Source organism: Pseudochaenichthys georgianus, chromosome 10 (genome assembly GCF_902827115.2).
Source record: "Pseudochaenichthys georgianus chromosome 10, fPseGeo1.2, whole genome shotgun sequence".
Taxonomy (NCBI): domain Eukaryota; kingdom Metazoa; phylum Chordata; class Actinopteri; order Perciformes; family Channichthyidae; genus Pseudochaenichthys; species Pseudochaenichthys georgianus.
The window spans coordinates 26,889,655-26,915,167 of record NC_047512.1 but is presented as its reverse complement, the minus strand read 5'-3'; the positions used below and the strand labels follow the sequence as shown (position 1 = coordinate 26,915,167).

The following is a 25,513-nucleotide window of genomic DNA, read 5'->3' as shown; positions in this document are numbered from 1 at the left end:
ATATTAACGTGACTCACATTTCACCTTACATGCATCACGATTCATCATGTTTCTTTTGGCAGCCAGTCTGTATATGCGGCTGTGTGTGGTCCAGTGAAACCCACCCAAATCATGCCTGTGCTACGTGACTGAATGACAACTGTTAAATGTAGAAAGAAATGTACAAAAATCAAGTCATATCAGAAACTACATTCTGCAAGGATCATGGACGAAGATGAAAAGCTGTGAGGGCAACTTAAAGGTGGGGTAGGTAATTCACTTCAGAAACACTTTTTGTTATATTCCATGGAATGCTCTTAACATCCTGATAGCAATGAATACATTAAATGCTTTGACAATAAATACATACAAAAATGTCATCTGTGGAAGCCGTGGCGCTGTAAAAAGCATGACCAATCATCTGAGCCGGCCCGGCTAAAGTAACTGGATGACCTAACTGCCTGTCAGCCTTCCATCTGTGCACAAACTTATCTCGTGCGCGTTCATGTGTGTTGGAGGAGGGGCTCTGTAAGGAAGTCTGAAGGAAGGGGCAGATTTTTTTTCAGCTGCGTACTTTCAAATTCTAGCGCACTCGAGCTGGTTTCTCCATTCTTACCTACCCCACCTTTAATAATCTGCTTTTTCTTATAATGAACAGCAACACAAGCTGAGAACAAAGTGTTCAAAAATTAACTTCAATATTGCCTCAGTCTGGAAATAATGGCAAAATATTCAATGCCATCATGTGAAAATTCTTGTTAGCATGGTTGTTGTACTACATATCAATTATCTAGGCAAGGTTAAAGCAGCATTCATGTTATATTGAGGCTGTAGCTAATATAAAAAGCTCACAGCATGGTTTTACTATTCTATTTAAAAACCAGTCCAAACAAAAGACACAACATTGAATTAAAGATAACATCGGTTCTGTAACTTTTTTAATATTTGTTTGACTTTGCATTTCAACTGGCACTTCCCACATAAAAAGGGACAATAAATTCACATTTGGGCTATCTATAAATGCTACTTGTTATTATGGCATTCCTAATATAATCACAATATGTAGCCAGACAAAATCATATGCATTTAGCTTGTGGCGGTATCATTTCATTTTGGTCTCCAAAAGCTTTTTTGCAGTTTACTGATGGTTCAGAGGTAAAGCAGGTGCCTGGTGAAGTCAAATAATGAACCCAGAAAAATCTATGAAAAGATAGAATATAAAGGATTAATAAAAAGACATCTTTAAAAAAGACAAATATTCTTATTTCATAATGCAGAGGACAAAATATAAGACATATGCGGTGACGTAAGCCAAGTAAAAAAGGCCCCAAACCAGCAATCCCATGTGCCTGAGGGATGCTCAGAGATAACAACAATCTCCACTATCTGTAAACCCTTTCCCTGTATAGCATAGTTCCACCATCATAACCACACCAGGCCATTTCATGTAATACAATACAACATCCTTCAGTAAATCTACAGATAATACAATCACTGCAGGGCAAACATGGTGACTTTCGAGGAACTGTCAGTGTTCTGCATTAAGTTAGTCTTCTCAATTCAACAGACATGGATGGAAACAAATAAATATGCTTTCTTACCAGTGGCAGAAAGCACATGTTTTCGGACCTGAGGTATTGTGGGGGTGGTGCAGAAATTCCATTTAAGAGAATAGGAAAGAGACAAATATATCACTGGAAATTAATGGCAATTTTCTTTACATTTTGAGTTAGAATTGAAGTCTCCTGAAAATATTTGAAGTTGCAGACTTGACCGGCCAGTGTTCAGAGTTTTTTCAGTGGTCATAAAAGGTCATGATGGAGAGAAAAAACGACACACAGGGGAATCCGTGCGTTTGTTTTGACGGTCGGCCAGTCGCCCATGATTCCCCAGAGCAGGAAGTGGTGACAAGCACGTTTAAAACAGGCTGTTTGTAGAATGAGGTGTTCAGCCCCTCACTGAGGCTCGGTGACAATGTCGCTTGACCATAAAATGGAGACCTATTGTCCCTTTTCCTGTGTTTTTGTTTGCTTTATCCATGGCTTCCAAACTCCCAGTTGAAAAGGGGTCCGTGTGCAACTGCGCCCCATAAATACACTTGTCCAAAGAACAAAATGAGAAGAAACATAAAAAAAAGTAAGAATCTAACTATAAGTAGGCAGGACAGTCTTCTGTATATTTGGGTTAAAATCCCAGCAGAGTGGTAAACAAAGTGTTGACTGTTTGGTTTGTGTGGGATGTTCATCACCCCATTCAAGTGTCTCTGATAAACAGGGAGTAAACTCTTTGTGTTTGCACGTTTAGTGTGAGAGTGCGTGGGTGCTGCTTAGCTCAAAGGCAAAGTAGACAGAGTTGAAGGTTCTCGGCGTCCTTATTGTGTGCGGTGTTGACCTGGCTGGGGGTGAGGGGCGGACCTCCCTCACTTCACCTCTCATGTCACCAGTTGGCTTTGACAGCTTTCACATCGCTCACCAGGTTTTGAGCAAGGCAGATACCAAAGATCTGAAGAGGAAAACACACAGGTGTCACGACATTAGATCAAATTTGATCAGAATACAGGATGTTGTTTAGAAAGAAAAAATAATGCTGTATTGCAGTGGTTTGCTTAATAGTGCCTGCCGTCAGCACTAGATGGCAGTCACAATACAAAATCACAGCCAAACATTTTAGTTTTCGGAACACACTTTATTTTAAATGCAGGTTCCCTTTAATCAAACATGGACTTCTTACCTGTAAAAGTGCAACACCAACAAAGATTCCAGCTACAATAATCAGGTTGTCCTGAAGCCACTTCTCAAACTGTCCCACACAGCCCTTGGTATAGATATATTTCTGCCGGTCCAGCTCCTTTAAAAAACAGAACAAACAGACAAGTAAATTCATAGGAGGAGTAAATCAATTGTTTCGTAAAACCACATTAACAATGATCAGCTCTTAGAGAGGACACTGGCTGTTGTCATGGTTTAAAAAACCAACTCTGAACTATGACTCATGATGGACAAAGCAAACAGACAGATAGCATTTTGCCCACTGTCTCTTTCCCCGCTGAGGATGGCATGAGGAGAGATAGATAGTCACTCTGAGATTAGAACATGTCAGTGTGTTCACATCATGGAGAATATCAAGGCCGTGTATTCAGCTTCTGGGAGTGCCCCTGTCAGGACTGAGTAAACAGGCAGAAGCTGCTTCCTGTTACCGGACAGATGTCTGCTTGTGTTTTCACATGATGATGTACATCTTCTGTCCAGAGATGGGACATACAAAGGTGTTATTTAGAGCCGCAAAGACTCTAAACAGGGGGGTAAGAATGGATGTGAACAGGACTCTATACAATACTCTCTTTGTTACTCTCTAACACAAGTCAACCCGGCAAACCCTTTGTCCTCCTGCAAAACCTGAAAGCTATCTTTCAACCAATGGGAGGCAAAGGGAGCCCTTTGGCAGCCAATAAAAAAAGCAGGAAACATGATGTTATTCTGGCTGTGAACTTCCTCTGAAGCTATTTCAGCCCTCTGCTTTTTTCCCCAGTCCTCCCCATGTCTCCTGCTCTTCCTCAGCCTGCTCTCCACACAACAGGCAACACAGGAACTTGCTGCACATCACTGATAGTTCCAGCAAAATGTCAAAGGCCAGGGCGTTGGCAGAAGAGCATGCAGAGAAAATTAATTCATACCAACTCAGTGGCAGGTGGTTCACTGTATTGCAGTGCGCCTAGCAACAGCAATCTCCCTGACTGCAGTGCAGCGAGTTGTAACCACCACACCCACACACAGAGGAAAAGGGAATGGACTGGCATAACCCACTGAGTCGCCAATTACAGAGTGTAGTAAGGCTGCTCTCAAGGCTATAACTGGAGCCTAATTATCCCCGTTAGAAGAACAATCTGTTATTAAGGCAAGAAGCACGAAGGGGAGCCTGTGTGTGACTTAACCCTGTACACACACTCTGTCTGCTCTGTTGGCCAACTGCTTCTGGGGTTACTTTTTCTGTGTGCATTAAGAACAAAGAAAAAACATATTTTAATCAATAAACGTGAGGTCTAAATGTTGAGAAATCTTATTTTTATTTGTTCCACTGAATGTTGTTACAATACAAATGAAGCGGATTACCACTCCACCCTCTACAGATGCTCAGACCCTTTCAATCAAACAGGATTGCAGCTTGTCAATCAACTCGCCCTCAGGAGTAATTCCATTCAGCAGCTTCGAGTCATTTTAAGCAGAAATCACACACTGCCTGCCAATCATACCCCACTCTACATTCACAGAACTGTCGAAGGTTTAGCTGCTATCATTTCATTAACATGTTTAAATATACTATGATTATTAATTTTGAAAGCTGGGTCCAGATAAGACTGGAAGAGTTGTAACTAGAATATAATGGTAAGAGAGTGTACAAACCAATTTAAGCCGAACATCGTAACCACACTGCGTGTTGATGACATCCTCCTGTAAGAACACAAAAATGTAAACGTCATCTTTATTTCAACTACTGGTCACACTAGTGTTATTAATGCTCACTTTAAGTCTGAAGGACAAAAGCAGAATTACATTAAGAACTACCTTCCTTTAAGCCCGCGTCACACTGTCCCGAAATTGACACCAGATGGACACACGATAAAGGAAATGTTCAAATTCGGCTGTGATCGTAACAACATCGGGCCATTCGTGAGGGCATCTTAAGCCATCGTATGACCGCCGGTGGAGTTTCTCAGGCTCCGGCAGCAACTTCGTGAGCGGTGGCAAAATCTTTGGCATGCCAACAAATTGCTGAAGGACCTTGCGAAGGTTCATTTTCGTGTTTAATTCGTGTGTCCATTTTGCCCTTCGTAAGGCCATCTTGAGGGCATCTTGTCAAATCGTGTCATCTTCGTTTTTACTTCGTGTGATCATCGGTGCCATCGGGCATTTTTCGCCTCACGAAGACAATACAAAGGAAACAAGAAGCTGCCCGATTGCCTTAGGAAGGCAACACGACTACGTGAAGCCCTCGCAATGACGTAGTGTAGCCATCGTATTATAGTACGATGACATCGAGATTGCATTTATTGCACAACAAAATCATGTAAACATATTATGTAAATAACCCAATTTGTGTTCTGTGAAACTGAAAAGGATATTACATTGTTTTTGTTACTTGCGTTGCAGTTGTATGTCTTAATTGTAATTTAGGTTAACTTCCTGTTTTATTTAGATGCTTTTATTTTGAAGGCGAGTTTACGCTGTTGACAGGAAGTTGTTGTTGCTATGTAAACATGACGGACATATAAATATGACATATAAAGACAGAGAAAGTAAAGAATAAAGTGTATGTTTAAATATTAGCACCCCCAGAAGAGGCACAAGCTCTTACGTTGAGTCTGGATACATTCTAAATCATCAGTAAAGTGTACGATCATATTTTCGTGTGTGGTTCGGGTGCCAACGTGTGGCCTTCTGTAGGCATCGGCTGTTGCTTGGCTGTTGGCCAAGTTTGGGGCTATCTTTGTGCGGAATTCACAATTCCATATTCGTGTGTCCATCTGTTGTCGATTTCGGGACAGTGTGACGCGGGCTTTAAAGAACAACTCTACGTTATTGATAAACCAAGGGTAAACGATGGCTTGAAATCAAATGGCTGCAGGATTTGCTACATATTGGACTTGTTATTTGTCTGAAAAGCCCCAAAATAATGTCATTTTAGAAAGCAGCAAAAAAATGCCCATTATGGATTAATCATGCACTTTATGGCGGGATGACTCACTGCAGGGTCTTTGACACAGCAGGAGAAGGGGACTCCACAGCGCTCCCTGCTGGGGTTCGGCTCTGTGCAGTTGAAGTAGATGTTCAGGTTCCAGTCGTCGGGCCCGTGAGCTCCACAGCAGGACCACTGCAGAAATAACAGGCAGAGATTAAGCGGCTACCTCCGGTTAACAGACAGGTATATTTTCTCTGATCTTGAAACAGCTCTTTATATCTGGGCTCAAGTCAGCCTGGGTGGGTAGCCAGCTTACTGTGGCGGGAAGCAACAACAGATAGTGAGACACAAATGGAGGGACAACAGCCAATCTAAATCGCCTTAACTGTGCGTCATAACAGAGCCCAGTGATTTCACATGGGAGTCTATTATCTAAACTGTCTTGCTCATATAATTGAATAATCATTTGAGAGGAATACAGTCACATTAATCATGAGATTTGCTGAACATTTGTAGTGTGTGTCTCCTCCCTGCTCACTACTGAGCTGATTCAAGATAAGCTTTGAAACTTGTATGAAACATAATTTCTAAAGAAGGGAGTGGATTTTTCCAGCTGAGCTGTTAAAAGGAATTTTGATGTGGAAATTCTGTTACAAATCATTTTCAGTCAGTAGGTGTGTACTCACATATTCCTGGGCAAAGTCAATAAGATTCTGCAAGTCGATGTCATCACGGTAGGCCTTTACATTGTTGTTGATGAAAAAGTTGAGCTGGTCTTTGATCCAGTCTTTAAAGACGAAGGCAAGGATCCCCGCTGTCAGCTCCAAGAAGAAGATCAAACCCAGGAACACAGAAAACTGACGCACACAAATGAAACACACAAGCAGAAAATAATAAATCTGTCACTTCAATCAGGGACTCTGGGCGCCCCACAGAGAGATCCTGTTTTCTTAAAGATCAAAACATTAAATCACATTATTTCTAGCATTTGCTGTAAAATAATTAAAAGGACAACAGGTCTGATGAAAAGTCCTGGGTCTGGTTCTAGGGCCTGTCCTGTTTGCCGACTGAGGTTATAGCAACAAATACTGCAGTCCCAGAAGTGCCGTTATATCATCCCTTTACAGTAAATGTAGCAGGAGACGGGGCTAATGATAAATGCACAAAAGCCACATTAGCTCCTCTCTCAGACGCCTGACTTACTGCTGCTAATGGACATCGGCTGGAGTTAATAGCTACTCTTGCAGCCAGCAACAAGGCAAGTTTGTCTCTGTCAGTCACATGCGGTTATCAATACAGTTGAACACAAACAAGCCTCCCAAAATGGTACCATCATGGCTTTGGGCTTTAGAATAATTATTCTTTGTTTCACAGATCAGAAGCAATGATGATGAAAAACATTACGCAACACCATGAAAATGTCTAGGTGGATTATATAGCATGGATCATTAATTTCGAATTAAACAGGAGTTGGTTGTGTGAAGCGCTAACACATATTTGTGACATGCAACCACCCATAGCATTTGGCTCGGGTGAGTCAACGTGACACCTGCTGCAGAGACAGCCTCGGCTCTGGTGTGAACTGCAGACTAAGGGGGTGTGAAGTGCTTGAGTTGGTGTCTGTGCTCAGAAAGTCGGGCGCTGGCTTACGAATTTAAGCAGGGTGGTGTTCTCTCGGAGCGCTCCGATGCAGCCGGCAAAGCCCAGGACGAACATGACCCCTCCTACGACAATGAAGAGCCACACCGGGTCGAAGCCCCCGAGGTCTGTGATGGATGACAGATTGGCCAGCACGCCCTGAGGCAAAAGATAAAAGGATAAAAAGATAGGTTAGAACTCTGACAATAATACTTCCGAAATCAAACCTTACTATCTCTTTTACAAGGTCCACACTGAAGTCATATCCAGACAAACCACAGTTAACCTTGAGAAGAGATTGTGATATCAAGTAGTGAGAATGTAATGACACAACCACGAGGCAAACTGGTGTTGCACTGTTCAGAGATGCAGGAGCCGCGCGGAAAAATCTAATAAAAAGGCAATACTGTTATTTGATTAGAACGGTATCTACAAAGTGTGTTGCTTTCCAAACACAATAACAGCTTTCCAATGTAATCAATTTAACCACAACACAATTTCCCTCTCTGGCAGATCTCGGTCAGACCTATGGGAAAAATTACTTTTATCAGGAGAGACACAGTCCACAGCCGTCAGCAAACATTCACTAACAGACATTGGTCCTTCCTCTCTGCATATCCTGCTGCACAGCCCCCAGGCCACAGTGTTTCCGACATGTTTTCCTGTCAGTTCTTGGTCTGCATCATCCCTCGCATTGACACATTTCACAAACAGCCACCAAACAGCGGGTTCATGGTACGCTGAGTCAATGTTCCAGGGTAGCACATTAGAAGGAGGTGCAAAAAATGCTTGTTCATACATAACTTGTCTTCTGGTTCATGCATGATCTCTCACCACCTCTTCATATATCTCTTTCCAATCTTGAAGGATATATATGTGGGCCTCTGCAGGCGCCTGCTCTCTACTCTGATATCCTGTTTGCTTGTCACATACAGTGCACATGTCAAACTCTTGAAGTTAAAGCCCAAGAAGCTGAAATCTCATTCTGCTTATAGTAAGCTCCACTGCACTGAGCTAAGGGACAGTCTTAGGCGGTGTTTACACGAGAACAAAACGGGTTGTATCTGCTACTTTTCTCTCGTGTATAGCCCGTTCGTTCACACGAGGCCGTAACGGAACCGCGGAAACGGACCCCGCAAATGATAACGGGTCCCAAGGTGGATAGATCTGCAAACGGAATGCTCTGGGGGGCCAAACGGCTCAGTGTGTACGCCCTATACGATCATTTCCTGATAACGATGAAGCCATAGCCCCACCTCTGCTGCTCACTGCTGTAGCATGGTCAGTAGCTACTGTCAGTGCTACTGCTACTGACCATGCTACAGATGTTAGTGCAAAATCTACAGCTCGACCATGCTACAGATGTTAGTGCAAAATCTACAGCTCCTCTACCACAACCATCAGCAACAAGTGGACATGGAGAATTACATGAACTACATGTTGCTAAATCTACCGCAGGACATAAACAGAAGGGCAACCATGGCAACCATGCTCGGGGGTCTTCTTCGCTGCTTTGGGGGTATTTTGTGGCAGAAGTACAGCGCCACTTACAGGCCCGGCATATGTACTATAGCTTCTCCAGCACTTACGAGCGGTCTCGTGCGGAAGTACAGCGCAACTTACAGGCCCGGCATATGTACTACAGCATTTCCAGTGGTTTCGTGTGAACGGACACGTTAAATGATCCGAATCGAATGCGTGTAAACCAAGCGTCAAACTCTGGGGAAAAGCCGAGACGCCAATACGGAAGTGCCACCAACTGCAGTACATATATTGGCCGATAGGCGATGACTGCAGAAAGGAGCAATTTCCATAGACCCCCATGTTAAAATGCCCAATTTTACAGCAGAAAAAAACATGTTTCTACCCCTGGATGCAATAAATATTATTATGGATATAGTTAGATTCCACCTTCATGATTATGAATCTGTGAGTGAATTGTTTTCTAACGCGACCCTTTTATTTATATTAGGTTTTTGCATATATTACAGTGACAGATCTGTCAAGTGACTGCTGCTGTTAGCTTCTTGTCTCTCTGCTAGCTGCTCCGTGAAGCTAGCTACGGAACACAACTTGAAGCCGGCCGTGGTTGTTTGTTCTTCATGCTTATATATCGGACTATTTTGACTCGCTCTACGGTAAAACAGACGGTGCATGAATGCGGTTTTGCGGTAAGTGAAATTTGAGTACTTATTGATGTGTTTATGATTTGAATCAGCTACGTAATGAATGTTAAGGCTTGGGTTAGGGTGTAAGTGAGTGGTAGCTACATTGGTGCTAACTATGCTAATCATAGCCTCCATGTTAAAATTATAGACTATATATATATAAAGGTTAAAACGAAATAGACAAGTGTTAAGCGTTAAGTGGGATAATACTGTTGAACAAACGGCTTCTGTTTGAGGTTGATAAAATAAGGTCATCCTTGTAACTTAGAGAGATATTTTATTATGTAGGAACTGTATGCATCGCTAAGGTTAATTTAAATTGGCTATGCTCAAGTATGTAGACAAGCTAATGTCGTGGTAGTGCAGTGGTTCTCTTTTTTCTGTCAGGCACCCCAACACAAATAGTCAGGCTCAGTGGCGGCGCCAGAGATTTATTTTGGGGGTGCTGTGGGGTAGCTTGACGTTTCATAGAGGGTGCTCAAACATTTAGGGTTTCCCATTAATGTACCGGTCGCTACAGTGGAATGTTTTACTGCAACAATCAATCCCCACGCATATACACAGTGTTCCCACAACTGTTACAATGAAGGCTTGATAATCAGCTCATGGCATATAGGTGTAAGCAGGGGTCAAGTGCTATTTTTATAGGTGGTGTGTGGACCTCACATAGGGGGGTCCGGGGGCAAGCTCCCCCGGGAAAATTTATTTTTAAATATTGAAGTTAAATGCATCAATCTGGTGCACTTTGAGAGCAACATGAAGAGATCTATGGATACCTCTCACAACACCCATTTGAAACATAACTGTAAACAGATTTACTTTTTCTTTATGGATATTTTACAAATCACCCTTTTAAACTTTATTCTTGTTTTACGGTCTTTATTCGTGTTTTACTGTCATATAGTATTTCATACCTGTTTTTCCTTTATTCTCTTATTTTTTTATAACTATAATGATCATATAAATGTATGCCTCGGAAATAATTGTTTACATTAATGGTGACCAAAACGTTTGAGACCCACTGAGATAACACTGAGAGAGTCCTTTAGCTCACCGAGTCTCTCAGTCTCACAGGAGAGGACTCTCCTCCACTTTGTTGATGAAACATCTCCTTATATCCGTTAGCGTAGCTCGCTAGCACCAGAAGCTGACAACAACGATCTCCGGGTACGCTCTCTCTCTCACGCACACAAAATGGCTCGTTCCACACGTTCTTTAACGTTAGTCTTTTTTATTTATTTATTTTTATAACCATTTTTCCTCCTGGGGGGTATACTGCGAAGCAGGATTTTTGCTTAGCCGGCTAAATTCAGGGAAAACTCCGGCTTTCCGGTCCTACGAAGCTAGTTCTCTTTTTAGCAAGCTAGATCTCCATGGTAATATATGCTAAGCAGCTAACCTGGTCGGGACCAGGTTAGGTTGCAGGCTAAGAGCTCAACTCAGTGAAAGCACCGCCTGCTGACCAATCAGAGCTCAGTGTGTGGAGTTTAAAGCGATCAAGTCATATTACAGGAGAAAGGAAATACAGAAAAACTGCCGTCGCAGGAAAGACGGCCGGCAAAAATCACCGACTGTGTGAACGTGAACATTAATAGAATATCACCTCCCATCTTCAGAGCAATCTGACTATTATAACATTAGCGTTAAGAAAGCTTACTTAAATATCGGCCACAACATAAGTAACCGGATCAGAGTACATTAAGTACAGTCCGCGGCATATCACTTCATAATGTATCATATCTCTCCTTATCTGAGTCAGCTGAGCCGTATCTGGCCGTGCAACACTCACAGTGTCACATACTGTATGCAGAAGTATTATTTTAAGCAACACATAAGTTGACGAAACACTCGAGACAAATGTAATTGAAGTCAGATCGTGTTTTAGACGGGGCAGTGATATCATAAACCTGTTAATGTACGCATTCAAACACTTTTTCTTTTACCAGCTGTATTCACCTTGCAGGTGCAGCTATGTGGCTTTTATCCTGGATAAAGTGTTTAAGTCATGGATGTTTAAAGTTTAACTTCTTCATTTTTGACTAGTATTAAAGTTCACTTTTCATTCAGGAAGTATGACGCTGCGCTGTCAGTGCGCTTCTCCATGTTTGTGATTGGTCGAATGCTCCAAATACCACCCCTTTCATGTGAACGCGCACCTAACTAGATAGGACACGGCTGGCTTGAGCGATCCACTTGATAACCAGCGTCGTAGTACAGTTTAGCGAGAGCGCGTATGTTTTGGATTAAGCCAACCGGCTAACTCAAACATATCCAGGTTAGGTTGAACCAGGTTTGCAGTATAGGCCCCTGGTCTCTCGCACCCCCCCTGGCATGCCTCTGCGCCCCCCACTTTGAGAACCACTGAAGTAGTGTATGTGAAATTAACCTCACAATAAGATGTGTATATTACAATTATTAATGTCCTATTTCAAGATGATTACTTAGATATTACAATATGGTTGGTTGAGCTGGAGTTCATTATTGAGCTTACACGTTAACGTCACAGTCATCTGAAAAACAAACCCAAACCTTATTGTTTTTATTAATTGCATTACGAAATTGGTATCAAATAAACAGTAAGCATTGGTAACACAACTTACAAAGTTACAGTAAAATCAAAAGGACCCTGACTCGGACAATACACAATCCAACATGTTCAACAGAAGATAATCAGTTATATTGTTTGTACACATGGTACTTTACATATATATCTGTTTGTTTAAGGTGTCCAGGTGACAGGCTGGACCAGAGAGTGAGAGACAGAACTGGACTCCTCACAGCAGTGAACTTCAGCACAGGTACAAAGACTCTTTTCATACTGTACAAAGAATCAAGAAATATATTGGTTTAAATAAATGAAGTATTGACTTGAATACACTGATATACATTCCAATAAACAATACTAAATACTTGATCACCTACACATCAGTTAAGTTGAGGGGTTTTTCCATACAAAAAGTTACATTTAGATATTTAGCAATATGACTTTGTCAGCTTTCTAATTTAATGCATTGAAGGCAAAGATATTTAACACAGTGAGAACTGTCTGCTACTATTTATCTCTCAATATTGTCTGAAAAAAACGTGGTAAAAGTTATTCTTTCAGTGAGACAACAGAGCAAGCTTCTACAGTTGCACTACGTTTTGATAACAGTTAAATATTATTTTGAAAATAACATATTACAATGTTGATGAGCTTCATACTGTTCATTCATAATCTGATTGTTTTTTTATTTCAACTGAGCTACAAAGACAAACATTACAATTACAAAATAATTATATCTACAGCCCCTAAACACACAAACACACCACCTTCATAAATAACACTTGTTCTGCAATAATATGTGTTATGTTTCCTGTCATTTTTGTTAGGACATGCCTGAAAGACACAACATCTTCTCCTTCTCTGAGGGTCAAGAAGAACATCCAAGAGGAACATTAAATGCTGATGTTATGAGATTTTAAGACCAGTACAGGACATTCACTAAGAAACTACTTTTATTGTGAAAACACAGTCAGCTGATCGAATGCAGCTATTTCCACATCTACACTCCATCCGCTGATTATTTCTATTTGCCTCACTTTATGAGCTTCACATTGCTTGTGCCTTGTACCGCAGAGTTTGCAACGTCACAAATAAATGGGGCCAATCTTCAGTCAGATGTGAATGTGTAATCTAACATTTTCAGAAAGAATAATGGACAAAAGGAGTGAAAATACAAATACAATTTATTGAAATGTGAACCAAAAAGTAATCAAATGTTTTAAATAAAAAGCACATATGGACAGAAGGTGTAAACCTATTAAATGTATAAGTGAACACATTTAGTCAAATAAAGTGACAGACTAGGCCTGTGCAGGTGGCATCAGCTATGCCCAGCATGGGCTCCTCCATCAGGCCTGGTCCTCCTCGCAGATGAAAGACCCTCAGTCCTCTCCAAACCAACAGACAGGACGTCCATCACACGGAGGTTTCTCCCTGAAGTCTCAGCAGCTCTCTTGACACCATGCCGTCTCAATCCGTCCACACTGAATATGAGAGGGGGAAAATGAAAATAATAAATGCTTTAGACAATAAGAAATATAAAGTTAAGTTGCTCAGTTTTTTTAGATTGTCAATACTATTACTGTATAACTAATATCTCAGGTTAAGAGGCACATTCAAATAAAGATCGGTCTTTAAATACATGTTGTCTTTTGAATTGTTTGTCTAAAGTCAAGGATCTAGAACTGGTACTTAGTTTTAATGATACAGTCTGGTTATTATGCTGTTTGGAGGAGGCCTCACAGGTAAGAGCACTAACTAGCTATCATCACATGTACATTAGCTTGACTTAAATATATTAAACGTATAATTAAGTGATATCAAAATATAAATAACTAATGTCATGCAAACATTAATATTTTCTTGATTCCAGAGTTGAATTTAGCACAATTGCATACAAACGTGAAGGGATTTTAAGATTCTGAAGTATTATGCTAAAAACTCAATAACTTGGATTATTATTTATAGTTTTGCCGAATAGTTTCATGTTCGCTTACCTTAGAAACGTAAAATGCGATGGCAGCGTGCAGATGGGGAGCATGTTAGCTTAGCTTGGTAGCTTCAGGTAGCTCTGGAACTTCCAGCTCGGTGGCAGGAGGTCCCTCCTCGGCTCCGCCTCTTTGCCCTGAATTGGAGCAGGCGGTAGTTGAACTCTGACGTCACAGTCGAGCCGTTAGTGACCGACTCCGTCTACTAAGGGCTTCTCGGCAACTCTGCAGAATCCTATGGGTGACGTCATGTTACGTCCATTTATATATACAGTCTATGGTGTAAACGGAAGACTTTTTTGATAATGAATTCGGTCCGTTTGAGCTCCCGTGTAAACGGGGTCTTAGTCACTGAGACCCAAACTCACCACCACTGTGCCTTTCCAGTACCCGCTATTCATCATTGGGCCTAATCCCTTTAAATTATTCACGCTCTTCCACCAAGGTACTCCGATGCAGGCCTATTTGTACGGAGTTCACGATCACGACCAGACGTTTCTAATCAGTACACGCTTCCACTGCATTTACTGAACAGACCGGTACAATTTCTAGCTAATTAATGAACAAATTGACTGTTAACTCAATTGGAGGGAGTTTTAAATGTGGTCATGATCCACTGCACATGAGAGGTTAATTGTAGCACCTGGCTTTTGTAGTTGGTATACTGAAGAAATAAACAGGAAAAATGTTTGTAATCTTGGTGAATATAAGTCAAAGGAGTTTGGAAATTTGGAAACAGTCAGACGCAGCAACATAATTTATTGCCTGAGACAACACTGACTTGTTTACCAGGACTTCTTTCCGGTAATATGCTTTTTAGTGCTACAAAGCATTACAGGAACATTGCCCTTATTTTCCACGCCACGTCTCTCTTAAGCCCTATTTCTATCTAAATGTTCGTGCAAATTTTACTTCCAGCTTATTTCTGCCGGAATGTGGAGAAGAATTTGAACTATGCTGTTGAGGCAATCATGTATTTCAACAGTGTGTGTTTGTGTGTTTGAACCTATGGTTTGAACTCACCTTCTCCGCCCATGCCCACAGGCCAACAGCCAAGAATGTGGCTCCTAGTAACTGTAAAATAAAGCACACAGAAGAGACTTCACTGTAGGGTGGAACGCAACAGCCGAGTAATGAAGAAAATCAATATTTGACACTAAATAAGGATCAGGTTAGATCAAGTTAATGAAATTAATAAAAAATGCCTTTCTTGACAAATGAACAGAATCAGGACTGTCGGTGTGGTTTGATCACAGTGATGTCTCCAATGCAACAAACTCAAACAAACCAACAACTTTCTGTTGTTAAACTCAACTGCGATTGATCCACAGTTATCCATGACATCACCTTTTTCCAATAGCCTCACCCACATCACATCAAGTGATAAGAGCACAGACAAATCTCTCAGTGACAATAACTAGTATTTTGTAAAACGAGCAGATAATAGTGCGTTCAATTGAAACAAATGGCTTTTAGAGCCTTGAAGCAAAACGGACAGCTGAGTAGATTCCTTAACTTGCCGTGGAAAGGGTAAATCACTAACTCTGCAGGTTATTGCAGGTTAGAGTCATTGCACTGCTCTGCTTAATAGGCTGGAGGATCTGATATCCTTTGGAAATCCCTTCGGCATTAGCCTCCTGTCCCAGTGAAGCATGAATGTAGGGCTCACAGTTTAAAAGATGCCAAAAAGAAAGAGATCTTCAAAAAGCACTGGGGTTGTGGCTTGAGATAGCCAACTTACTACTTTTTGAAAGAAAAAGAACAGTACAAGGATTATAGGAATATGTACAGAATCGTTCAAAGCCCTATTTCATAACATTGACATTAGCTGACATTATTTCATGTCTTTTGATTCTGTCGGACAGTATTACTGCACATTTGCAGACAAAGATTAAGCTCCGTTTACGCGGAGACAAAAACTAAAACGAACAGAATTCGATATAAGAAAAAGTCTTCCGTCCACACGGAATCGGCTCAATAAACGTGTCCATCCAAACGAGACCGCTCGACCCGCTGGAGACGCTGTAGTACATATGCCGGGCCTGTAAGTGGCGCCACCGCGGATAATAAACAGAAGGGCAACCAGGCAACCATGGCACCTCCCGGGCATGGTTGCCTTTCTGTTTATTCTCCGCGGTGGATTTAGCAGCTTGTAGTTCATGTAGTTCTCCATGTCCACTTGTTGCTGATGGTTGTGGTAGAGGAGCTGTAGATGACGCGGGGTGAGCAGCAGAGGTGGGGAGAGGCCGAGCTCTGGCTGTTTTGGCGGCCTCCGTTTCTCTTTTTCTCCCTCCCCGAGGAGAGCTTGTGCTCCTGCTGTAAAAGGCGGGTGCACCTCACCCGCTGCCACTAACTCTGAGCCTGGCTCCCGAGCTAGACGTTTTCACAAAACAAAACATATATATTTTTTTATTATTATTAAACTGTGAATAATGTATTCACTCAAATAAATACAAAATATAATAAAATAAACATTAAGGTGCAGCATTTCGATGAACTGAAATAATCTATATTTTAAATTTACTGTACAAGTACTCACAAAACATAAACTATTCGTTTTGGGTTTTTAATTATTATTAAACTGTGAATATTCACTCAAATAAAAAAAATATATAATCAAATGAACATTAAGGTGCAGCATTTCGATGAACTGAAATTATCTGTATTTGAACTGAACTGTACTAGTACCTAAGCAGCCAGTTTGACATTAGGACTTGCTTGTCATTGTATTTTCATGTTGTTTAAAGAAAAATGAACTTGTCCACATGGCTGCTGAAAGGGCAGATCTGCTGGCACTAGCAATGTCTCCTGCTGTGGAGAAAACCCTCTCGCTAGGGACAGAGGTAGCAGATACAGCCAGGTAGCGCTTTGCTAACATGGCAACATAAGGATATTTGTCGTTTGTAATAGCTTTGGCTCGGTCTGAAGTTTTTGCGAGTGGTGGAGGCTCAAATGCTAGCGGGAGTTGGGTTTGCACTTCAGTCTTTTGGTACCGGTGATATTGATGTTCGGGTGATGCCTTTTCAAGAGTGTGCAAGTTTGATGTATTGCCAGCCGCGTAACCAATGTTAGTTGAACAATGCCGACAAACAGCTTTGGTTTGGTCCACCTGTCTTTGTCCGTTATCCTTGTTCGTAACTGCGAAACCAAAATGTTCCCAAACCGGAGACTTCAATGATGCTGGAGGATTTTCGAGCTCAACTTTATCTGCGTTCGCCATTAATTTTCGACAGTTCCTCAAATTACTGACTAAATTTGAACGCATCCCTCTGACCAGCTCTCATAGCATGCCCTCTCATCCAATGAAATGACTTGCTCGCTCTATGACGCGATGAGCCCAATGTGAGGAAATTACTCTGAATGCTGCGACGCAGCACCTGAGATTACTTCCAAGAAGTTGTTCACGTTCTCAATTTTTTACGTTTAACGTTATATTAGTTCGGTACACTTCGGTACACACGTGTACCGAACCGAAGGGCCCGTACCGAATAATTTCGGTACGGGTACGTGTACCGTTACACCCCTAGTGTACACACAGAGCTGTTTGGCCCCCCAAGAGCGTTCCGTCCGCAGATTTATCCACCTTGTTTGAGGGCTCCGTTTCAGCGGTTCCGTTACGGCCTTGTGTGAACGATAGAAAACTGTAGCGGATACAACCCATTCCGTCTCCGTGTAAACGTGGCCTTAGGCTCATAACATTTGTATTATACTGTTCCTAGAACTATTGTTTCTGCTCTAAACATTTCAAATAACTCCAAAAGTCAACATTTACTGGAAACAGATGATCATAATTTCCAAAAATCACAAGATCTTTTATAATGCAGTTTTTTTACTGCGTGAAGAAAACGGTATAATCTCCCAGTTGCCACAGAAAAAAGGACCAACTGATGAGTTAAAGTCCTAAAAGAAAAGTGACCTGAAAAATACCAACTTTTCATTTAATCTGATCAACTATTTTTTTCATCTCTTTAAGAGTGACGGCATCATAAAATATGACGACAGACTTTCATAGCTGGAAAACCTAAAGGTCAAAGGAATTCCATTTTGTACATAGTACTCACTAATCAGACAGCAATTCAGTAAAAATCACCCATGTCTTGGTAGTGGGGCTTTACACATATAACGTTATTGTCAAATTAACTGCTTAGCTCCAGCCAAATTGACATTCCTAAGAGATTTGTGACGGTAATTAACTTAACTAAGGAACACCGTAATGGCAAAGTCTGAAATATAATAGCTCCAGTGAAATTGGATTAAATCATATTGTTGGGAAACTGATTAAATCGGGAAGCAAGTAAACTCATGGCAATCCATCAGCACACTTAACAAGACTTGCCGCAGGGCATTCACATACTGTGGGGTTTTAGTAAAGGGTGTGGTGGATTTAACTGGAAAGAGACATGCAGGAAGAGTGTAAACTCCTGGAGATCAGGTAGAAGAGATTAGACAGACAGTCAGTGGGAGTATTAAACCAATTAGCGTCCGACTAGGTAATCCACCTAGATTAAAGACTGAGACAGAGAAAACAACTCTTACCTTACAGCATGGAAGCTACTGTTACACAAAGGTATCTAAAGTGTAATGATATGGAATTGTTCTTTAGATAATATAGGTAATTTAGTGAAAATTCAAAGTGGGATATTATTTACATATGCTATGAATATAGCTTCTAGAACACTGTGATTTACATTCAAAACAACAGTTACATAATTCCACCATTATATGAAAATATAAAGCAGCACCCGCACCTCATTTTCAAATGAAAACTAAATAGCGTCTGGATGTCATTGCAACAATCCTTGCCCACCATTGTTAAACAACAACTGTGCGCTCCAAAACCCATCCTACCAAACTACTTAGTATTCCAGAAAAAATAGGCAGACCGCAAAGGTTTGTCCTTGAGAGAACCTGAAGGATAAACTGAACCTTCGCTTTACTTTCAAATGAGGCACAAAGCCCAAAACCAAAGTTTCATAGAAGGAGCAACTTTAGAACTTTGCCCTCAATGAAGCTTGAATTGTTATCACCCTGTGCAGTTATCAGCCAACATGACTGTTAAGGGAAGTGCATAAACATTATCATTCCCTACATCGGATATAAATGCTAAAATAAGGAACTGTAGCACTCCCACAAAAAATGTAGCATCAATGTTGCTTATTTCAGCATTCAAAAGGGGAAGACAACTTTGACTGAGGGAAGTTAAGTTCAGTTCACAGTAAATATATATAATTGTGTATGTTGTAAAGGGAGGAGCTTTTCTAGTAAATGCCTGCCAACCATTTAATGGTTCTTCCTGTATTATTTGCACTACTTTGTCCTCAACAGTGCACCAGGAAGAGTTGATGAAACACGGTTGGGTGATATCTGGCACACATAAGGACTTAATTTCCTTCTTAAACAAGTTTAAAATTATACCACTGCTTCACTTAGGAGACATTTAAAATGTTTATAATTAACCAGAAATACTTAGGAACAGATTGCACATGACTGGGATTATTATTATAATTTGGTGCTGCCTTCAAATGCTTCAAAAAGTGTCCATCCCGTAATTTGGAATGACATTTTTGGTGATACCAGAGCTGCATGTTGAAGAAAAACAGCACAGAAATACTCACTGTGATTTGACATACAGTGTACCATGCAATATTCCATTTAATTTATATTGTAAGTAATATTTATATTCAATAGTATTATAATGCATGTCATGTTGCATTTCCCCCGTGTCCCAGATTAATTGAGGTGGTCTTGAAGGCAGCTTTAAGTGAGACAGCTATGAAGGTGTCCAAACCTAAGGCCCTGTCATTTTGGATTTCTATTTCTTCAACTATGTCTCAATTTCTTTCCCAACTAGTTATTTGAGCTCGATTGTCTTTATTTATAAAATGGATAATCATTGAGTCTCCTTTTGGATAGGTCAGCCAGGTGAGTCATACTTAAAATTAAACTAACATGTAGCCAATTTAAGCAAGAAATCCAACTGTTACCTCAAAGTATCTCTAGGCAGTGTCTGTCACTATATAAGCCTCACACATTTTGTACCCGTATTATGTTCCTATTTTAAAGACCTATCTGCAGCAAAACATTCCTCATGGGAAAATATGGTTTGGACTGAAGTGAAATTGACTGAATGAGTACATTGGAACTGAACATGCCTTTGTGCAGTGCTCGCTGTGTTTTCTTTTATCTAACTTTTCCCACAGGCCGAGCAGCCAGTCATATTCAGGTCAGTTGGTGGCATTGAAGCACACTATCTGCGAAAACTCTGTCAATGCTTCCCTAAGAGTAAAATAACCTCCTGATAATCAGTGATTTTTAGCCAGAAGAAGATAAAAAACAAAGCATTTAAAATATAGATGCTAAACATAGAGATCCACATTAATCCCCTTTTATCCATTAAGCAATAAAACCAAGATAGCACATTCTTATTCTTGCTTTGTTTATTCGTAAACAAGGTGTTTGAAAGTTTCTTTAATCACAACGGCTCTAACAAGATACTTTTTTTCTTTCTTCTGTACAATGTTTGAACATTTAACCTAATCTATGTGCTTATATCCCTGAGCAAATACACAAAGTCTGGAACTAGATGTCCCTGTATGCGCTTTGTTTGTTAAAATCAGACCTTTCAAGTTTATTTTTAATTGTTATCAAGTACCCCTGCAATGTGTGTCCCCCAGTGTGAGGGTTTCCTCTCCGTGTGGAAATAGAGATTATCACCACTTGACAAGATGCTCCCTGAGCCAGCTGATCCCATTAACCTCAACTAACTAGCAGACACACCAAGCTCCACGCTGCCTGGACACACACAAATACAGGGTATAGACTTACTCAAGTGTGACTGCCCTTTCGCTGACTCTAAAAAGCTGAATATCTAATGCGGCTGGCCGTGTGAACGCAGCCATTCTTAATGATATGATATCAGCGTCACTGCCAGCGCACTGGATAAATGAGAAGCTCTTCCGATTTCACAGGAAGAAATCACTTTCAGACATTATGAATTACAAACTTCACAACACTTGACACTGAAAAATCAATTAACATGTGCCTGATTAATTACAACAGCTTTTAAATAAAACAGGTTTCAGAGCCAAATGATATCTAAGTGGAATAGACTCTAGAGATAGCCCCACCTAGTTAGATATTGTGTTGACCTAAATTAGATATAAACATTTGACATGGAGTATGACATCAGAAATAAAAATGAATCAGAAAAGAAAAAACCCTTGTGAGTGAACGTTGCCTTCCTGTCCACATCTGATTTTATCTGTGGAAAATGGCAAATATTACAAAACAGAAAAAATTAGCATTCGTCCTCAGACATAAGACTAGAGGAGAGGAACAATTTTGTTTTGTTTTGATACACATTTAAAGCCATGGCTGAACACTATAGTGCAACTATTACTTGTATTATTTAGACCCTCCAGAAAAACACGGGCTAAAATCCTTGATTATGCGATCAAACATGCGGGGTTTTATGTGATTTTATGCGGTGAAATTGCGGGAAGTTGTGAAATATGCTAAATATGCGGAAAAAAATTATATTGGGATGTCTTATTTATTTATTCTCTCTCACACACGACCTGCCACTAACGTTAAACCCCTTTACTATACAATTAAACACATTCAATGTTTATTTATTGTAAAAGCAATTGGGCTATTTTAAATCACACTCTCTCTCTTACACTCTTACACACACACACACACACACACACCACACACACACACACACACACAACACACACACACACACACACACACACACAACCACACACACACACACACACACACACACACACACACACACACACACACACACACACACACACACACACACACACACACACACACACACACACACACACACACACACACACCACACACACACACACACACACACACACACCAACACACACACACACACACACACACACACACACACACCACACACACACACCACACACACACAGTTTTCATTTACTTCGTTATCTGACCAGCATCAATCTTGTAGGCTTCTCACCTCGTTTTTTGTAGCCCTCGAAAGGATTTTGGAGGTTGATGCCTCGGTGAACGAGAGTTGTTTGGCTTTCTTGTCCGCAGCAGCAGAAAGCATTTTCGAATGTTTGAATAAGTGGGTCGTCACCGTCGATTTTCTCTTATGCTCTAACCATAGACTGTATGGCTCCAACACACAGTTGCACGGGGTGCAGAATAGTTTCCCCCCACTTTCGTGCAAGACATCGGGGAACTGCTTTGCCCGGTCTTTAGCAGAAATGTTCGTCGATAAATGAAATGGATTAGATGTTTTCATCTTGGTGTTTTCTCTCTCGTGTGAGCTCCACACGTTCACTCTACGGTGTTGTTTACCTTCTGTAATGCGCGAGCTGATGACGTCCCATCATCATCATCATCACTTCACGTCAAGACGAGTTCACTTTTTTTTCTCTTAACTTTGTGTGGAAAAATGCGGGGATTGTGCGGCCTTTTGATAAATATGCGTCCTTTTAAAAATCTGCGCCATTTTGCTGATTATGCGGTAAATTCTGCGATCGCAGAATCGCGTTTTTCTGGAGGGTCTAATTATTGACCAACCTGTTGATTAAAGTCTCTGTCTTATTTGAATTTTCCAGAGCCCAAGATGACATATTACACGTTTTTGTTTTGTCTGATAATCAGTCTAAAAAGTACAATTTATATTCCGATAACCCCTTTTTTATTGGAGAAGCTGCAATCAGCTCCACTTTTTTCCAATTATTTTGTCAATTGACTAAATGCTTAGATAACAAATTATTCTTGTCCTACTATACACGCAGACAAAAGCATGCAATACAAGGCTTTCTTCCAATGCACTGATACATGTGAAAACATGAACTGTTGTTTACTTCATTATGTGCATTGAGCTGTCCACCTGAATGTAGCCCATTCTGCATGTATCCCCTAATGTGGACAGTCGCACTTATAATAACACACAGCCTGCCTTCAACCAACTCAGCCAGTTGGTAACAAGCCCTTAATTACAGCAAATAGAGCTTCTAAAAACAGCTCAGGCAGAAAATATGATTAATCAAGGGGATGTTTGTGAGGATTGTGTCTTTTGTGAGGATGTGAGAAGGTATGTTGTTGGGTGAAAATGTCTGGCTGTCAACAGCGAGCATGAGCGATGGAAGAATCCAAACTAGGTTTTACCACTCTGTTTTGTTCACAATATGTAAGGTCTCACAAGCATTCTGTCTCAATTTAGACAGCATTTTCAAGCCTGACAAGATCACTATAGGAAAGACAAATGGGTTGATTTGGAGAGAATAAAACCCATCTCTCTCTATTTCGGCAATGCACTAGCTTGTCTGTCAAATCGTGTTTAGCAGCGCACAGACAAGGGGAGAACATCTTCTAGCGATTATTAACGGAAACAGCTAGCGAGCTGGAACTTGTTGCAGCTCAGACATAGGACTGTTGGCTTGGCCTGAGTGTCAATACAGTTAAGGGGATAGTTATGCGAAACACAATATGAGTCAGACAACACTATGGCCCTATGACTCAATATTTCCTGGAAGATTGAATTACAGAGCACTTTTCATTTGTGAGGCCAATTGTAAAATTATTATGTGCATTGCTCCAGTCTGAGGCATGTTTGTCAGTTCATAGCACCTCAGTTTCAGAAGAAAAAGACAGAGATAAAGTAGCAGTTTGTGAAACTCCTACATCTTGAAGGGGAGTGTTGAGCAATGAAGAGGTGGTGACGAAGGAGGAAAAGGAAGATATCCAGTTGCATGTGGATCCCATGTGCCTGTCGAGTCCGTCAGAACAAGCATATGGAAGGGAGAAAACACAGAATCACACCCTGTCCTCCCCCCCAAGTCTTTGTTATCACCAGCCCTCTTTGTGTGTTTGTGGGTGTGTGAGTGAGAGAAACAATGCTATCCCACAGAGCCCGGGCACTATAGTAATGGAGGGAGTGAAAAGGGGTGCTTGAAAAGAGGAGGGCTGGATGGTATTCACGCCTGTGTGGCTTTTTCCTCCAGCTCCAACAATGTGTGGGAAGACCCTGTGGGTCACAGACACGCCATTCCTTCACCCATAGACATTATTATACACCAGCCACACAGACGCAATGCAGACGGGCAAAGAGGGTGGGGTGAAAGAGACTGAACAGAAGAACTTTTCAGACTTAGAAGGGATACATATGGAGAGAGGACATTGTGAAGGAGATGTGCCACTGATCGAACAATACAGACACATGTAATTTCTCAAACTCAAACACAATGGTACCATCTTTACAGCCAAGTCAGAGCTGGGAGAGAAACTAACATTAGTCCAGCTTTTGTTTAAGTTAGTTTGTATCTCCACCAGCCACCAACTCTTACAGACAATCAAATCATTAATAGTGGTCCCTTTACTATTGTAGTTAGCCAATTAAATGTTAATATATGTACATCAGTGATTTAGCCACAATATTAGTATATGAGTTTTATGAAGGGTAAAAGATGCAGCTGACCAAAAAGTGACGTCTAAATAAATAAATGGACGTCTGCTAAAAAAGTTGACAAAAATAACATTTTAAAAGGTCATGTCAATAATGCTCTAAAGACCTCTAGCACATATAACTACTATCCTACACTAGTAAGTAATTAGTGACTTCCTGTAGGACAGTAAAGTAAACAAGCTAATCTGTTATACGTATACAATGAGTTACTATACAAAGCTTAACAACAACAACAACACATGGCATGAGCAAGAACTCATTTAATACTTTTCAAGTAACTTAAAAGATCGTGAAACTAAAACTTAAGGATTAATCTAAATCCAAGTTGGCTAACTCTAAAAGGTGCTAACGTAAAGCTAACTTACCCAAGTACTTAATGAGACTTTAAGTTAGCAACATTAGCGTTATTTGTTGCTTGTGGCACCGACAGGAAAAACGATTTAAAAAGTGTATTTACTTACCCAGAATAAAATGTTGAATCCAAATAAGAAGTATTTCACGCAGCAGCTGACTTCTGCCCCTTTATAATGATGGTGTTTTCTATTCATTCTTCCAAGTATAGTGGTGGCTAACTGGCAAGCTAACTAGATGACGTTAACTACTATGGCTGGTACTTTAAAAGCTTAACCAAAGCTTCAGTTCTTGAACTACTGAAGCCAAGGTTAGCTGGCTCCATCAGCTACAGTAGGCTACACGACGCCGAGATTACTCGTCCCGGACAGCGATAAGTAAATCAAACATAGGAGGCTAATTATCTTTTCCTCGCTTTAGCAATTAGCTTGCTAGCCCAGCTAGCTCGCAACTTCTATGGTTAGCATTAGCAGCTAATAACAACAAATGCAGGGACAGTCGATATTCAAGTTGCCTGGCGTTACTTTCGTAGCGTAAATCACACCGGGAAATGGAGATAACGCTGCTGGCCTTTCAGCTAAACGCCTCCTCGATTATCTCTGTTGTCGCATCGTCCCTTGAAATCTTCATCCTTATTGTTTTGTGCAGTAAAACAAGCCCCTGCTGTCAAACGAGGAAACCACTGCGCTGG

The 25,513-nt window shown here is 40.9% G+C and overlaps 1 protein-coding gene across 3 annotated transcripts; it reads right to left on the bottom strand.

Moving 5' to 3' along the window:
- Nucleotides 1–888: 888 nt before the first annotated feature.
- Nucleotides 889–25,513, bottom strand: tspan17 (tetraspanin 17). Of its 3 annotated transcripts, XR_004552937.1 has the most exons (9): nucleotides 24,933–25,513; nucleotides 15,018–15,068; nucleotides 7,306–7,452; nucleotides 6,342–6,512; nucleotides 5,722–5,847; nucleotides 4,380–4,427; nucleotides 2,710–2,826; nucleotides 1,581–2,481; nucleotides 889–1,179 (listed from the first exon to the last, which is right to left on the bottom strand). XR_004552937.1 is itself a non-coding variant. In XM_034092907.1 (8 exons), the coding sequence occupies exons 1-8, from the start codon at nucleotides 25,017–25,019 to the stop codon at nucleotides 2,416–2,418; spliced, it is 813 nt and encodes a 270-aa protein (XP_033948798.1). In that variant the 5' UTR covers nucleotides 25,020–25,513; the 3' UTR covers nucleotides 889–2,415. The 3 variants fall into 3 exon arrangements, 2 of the variants coding, with proteins under 2 accessions (XP_033948798.1, XP_071060751.1); XM_034092907.1 differs by having other exon boundaries at nucleotides 889–2,481; XM_071204650.1 differs by lacking the exon at nucleotides 24,933–25,513 and adding an exon at nucleotides 23,691–23,999 and having other exon boundaries at nucleotides 889–2,481.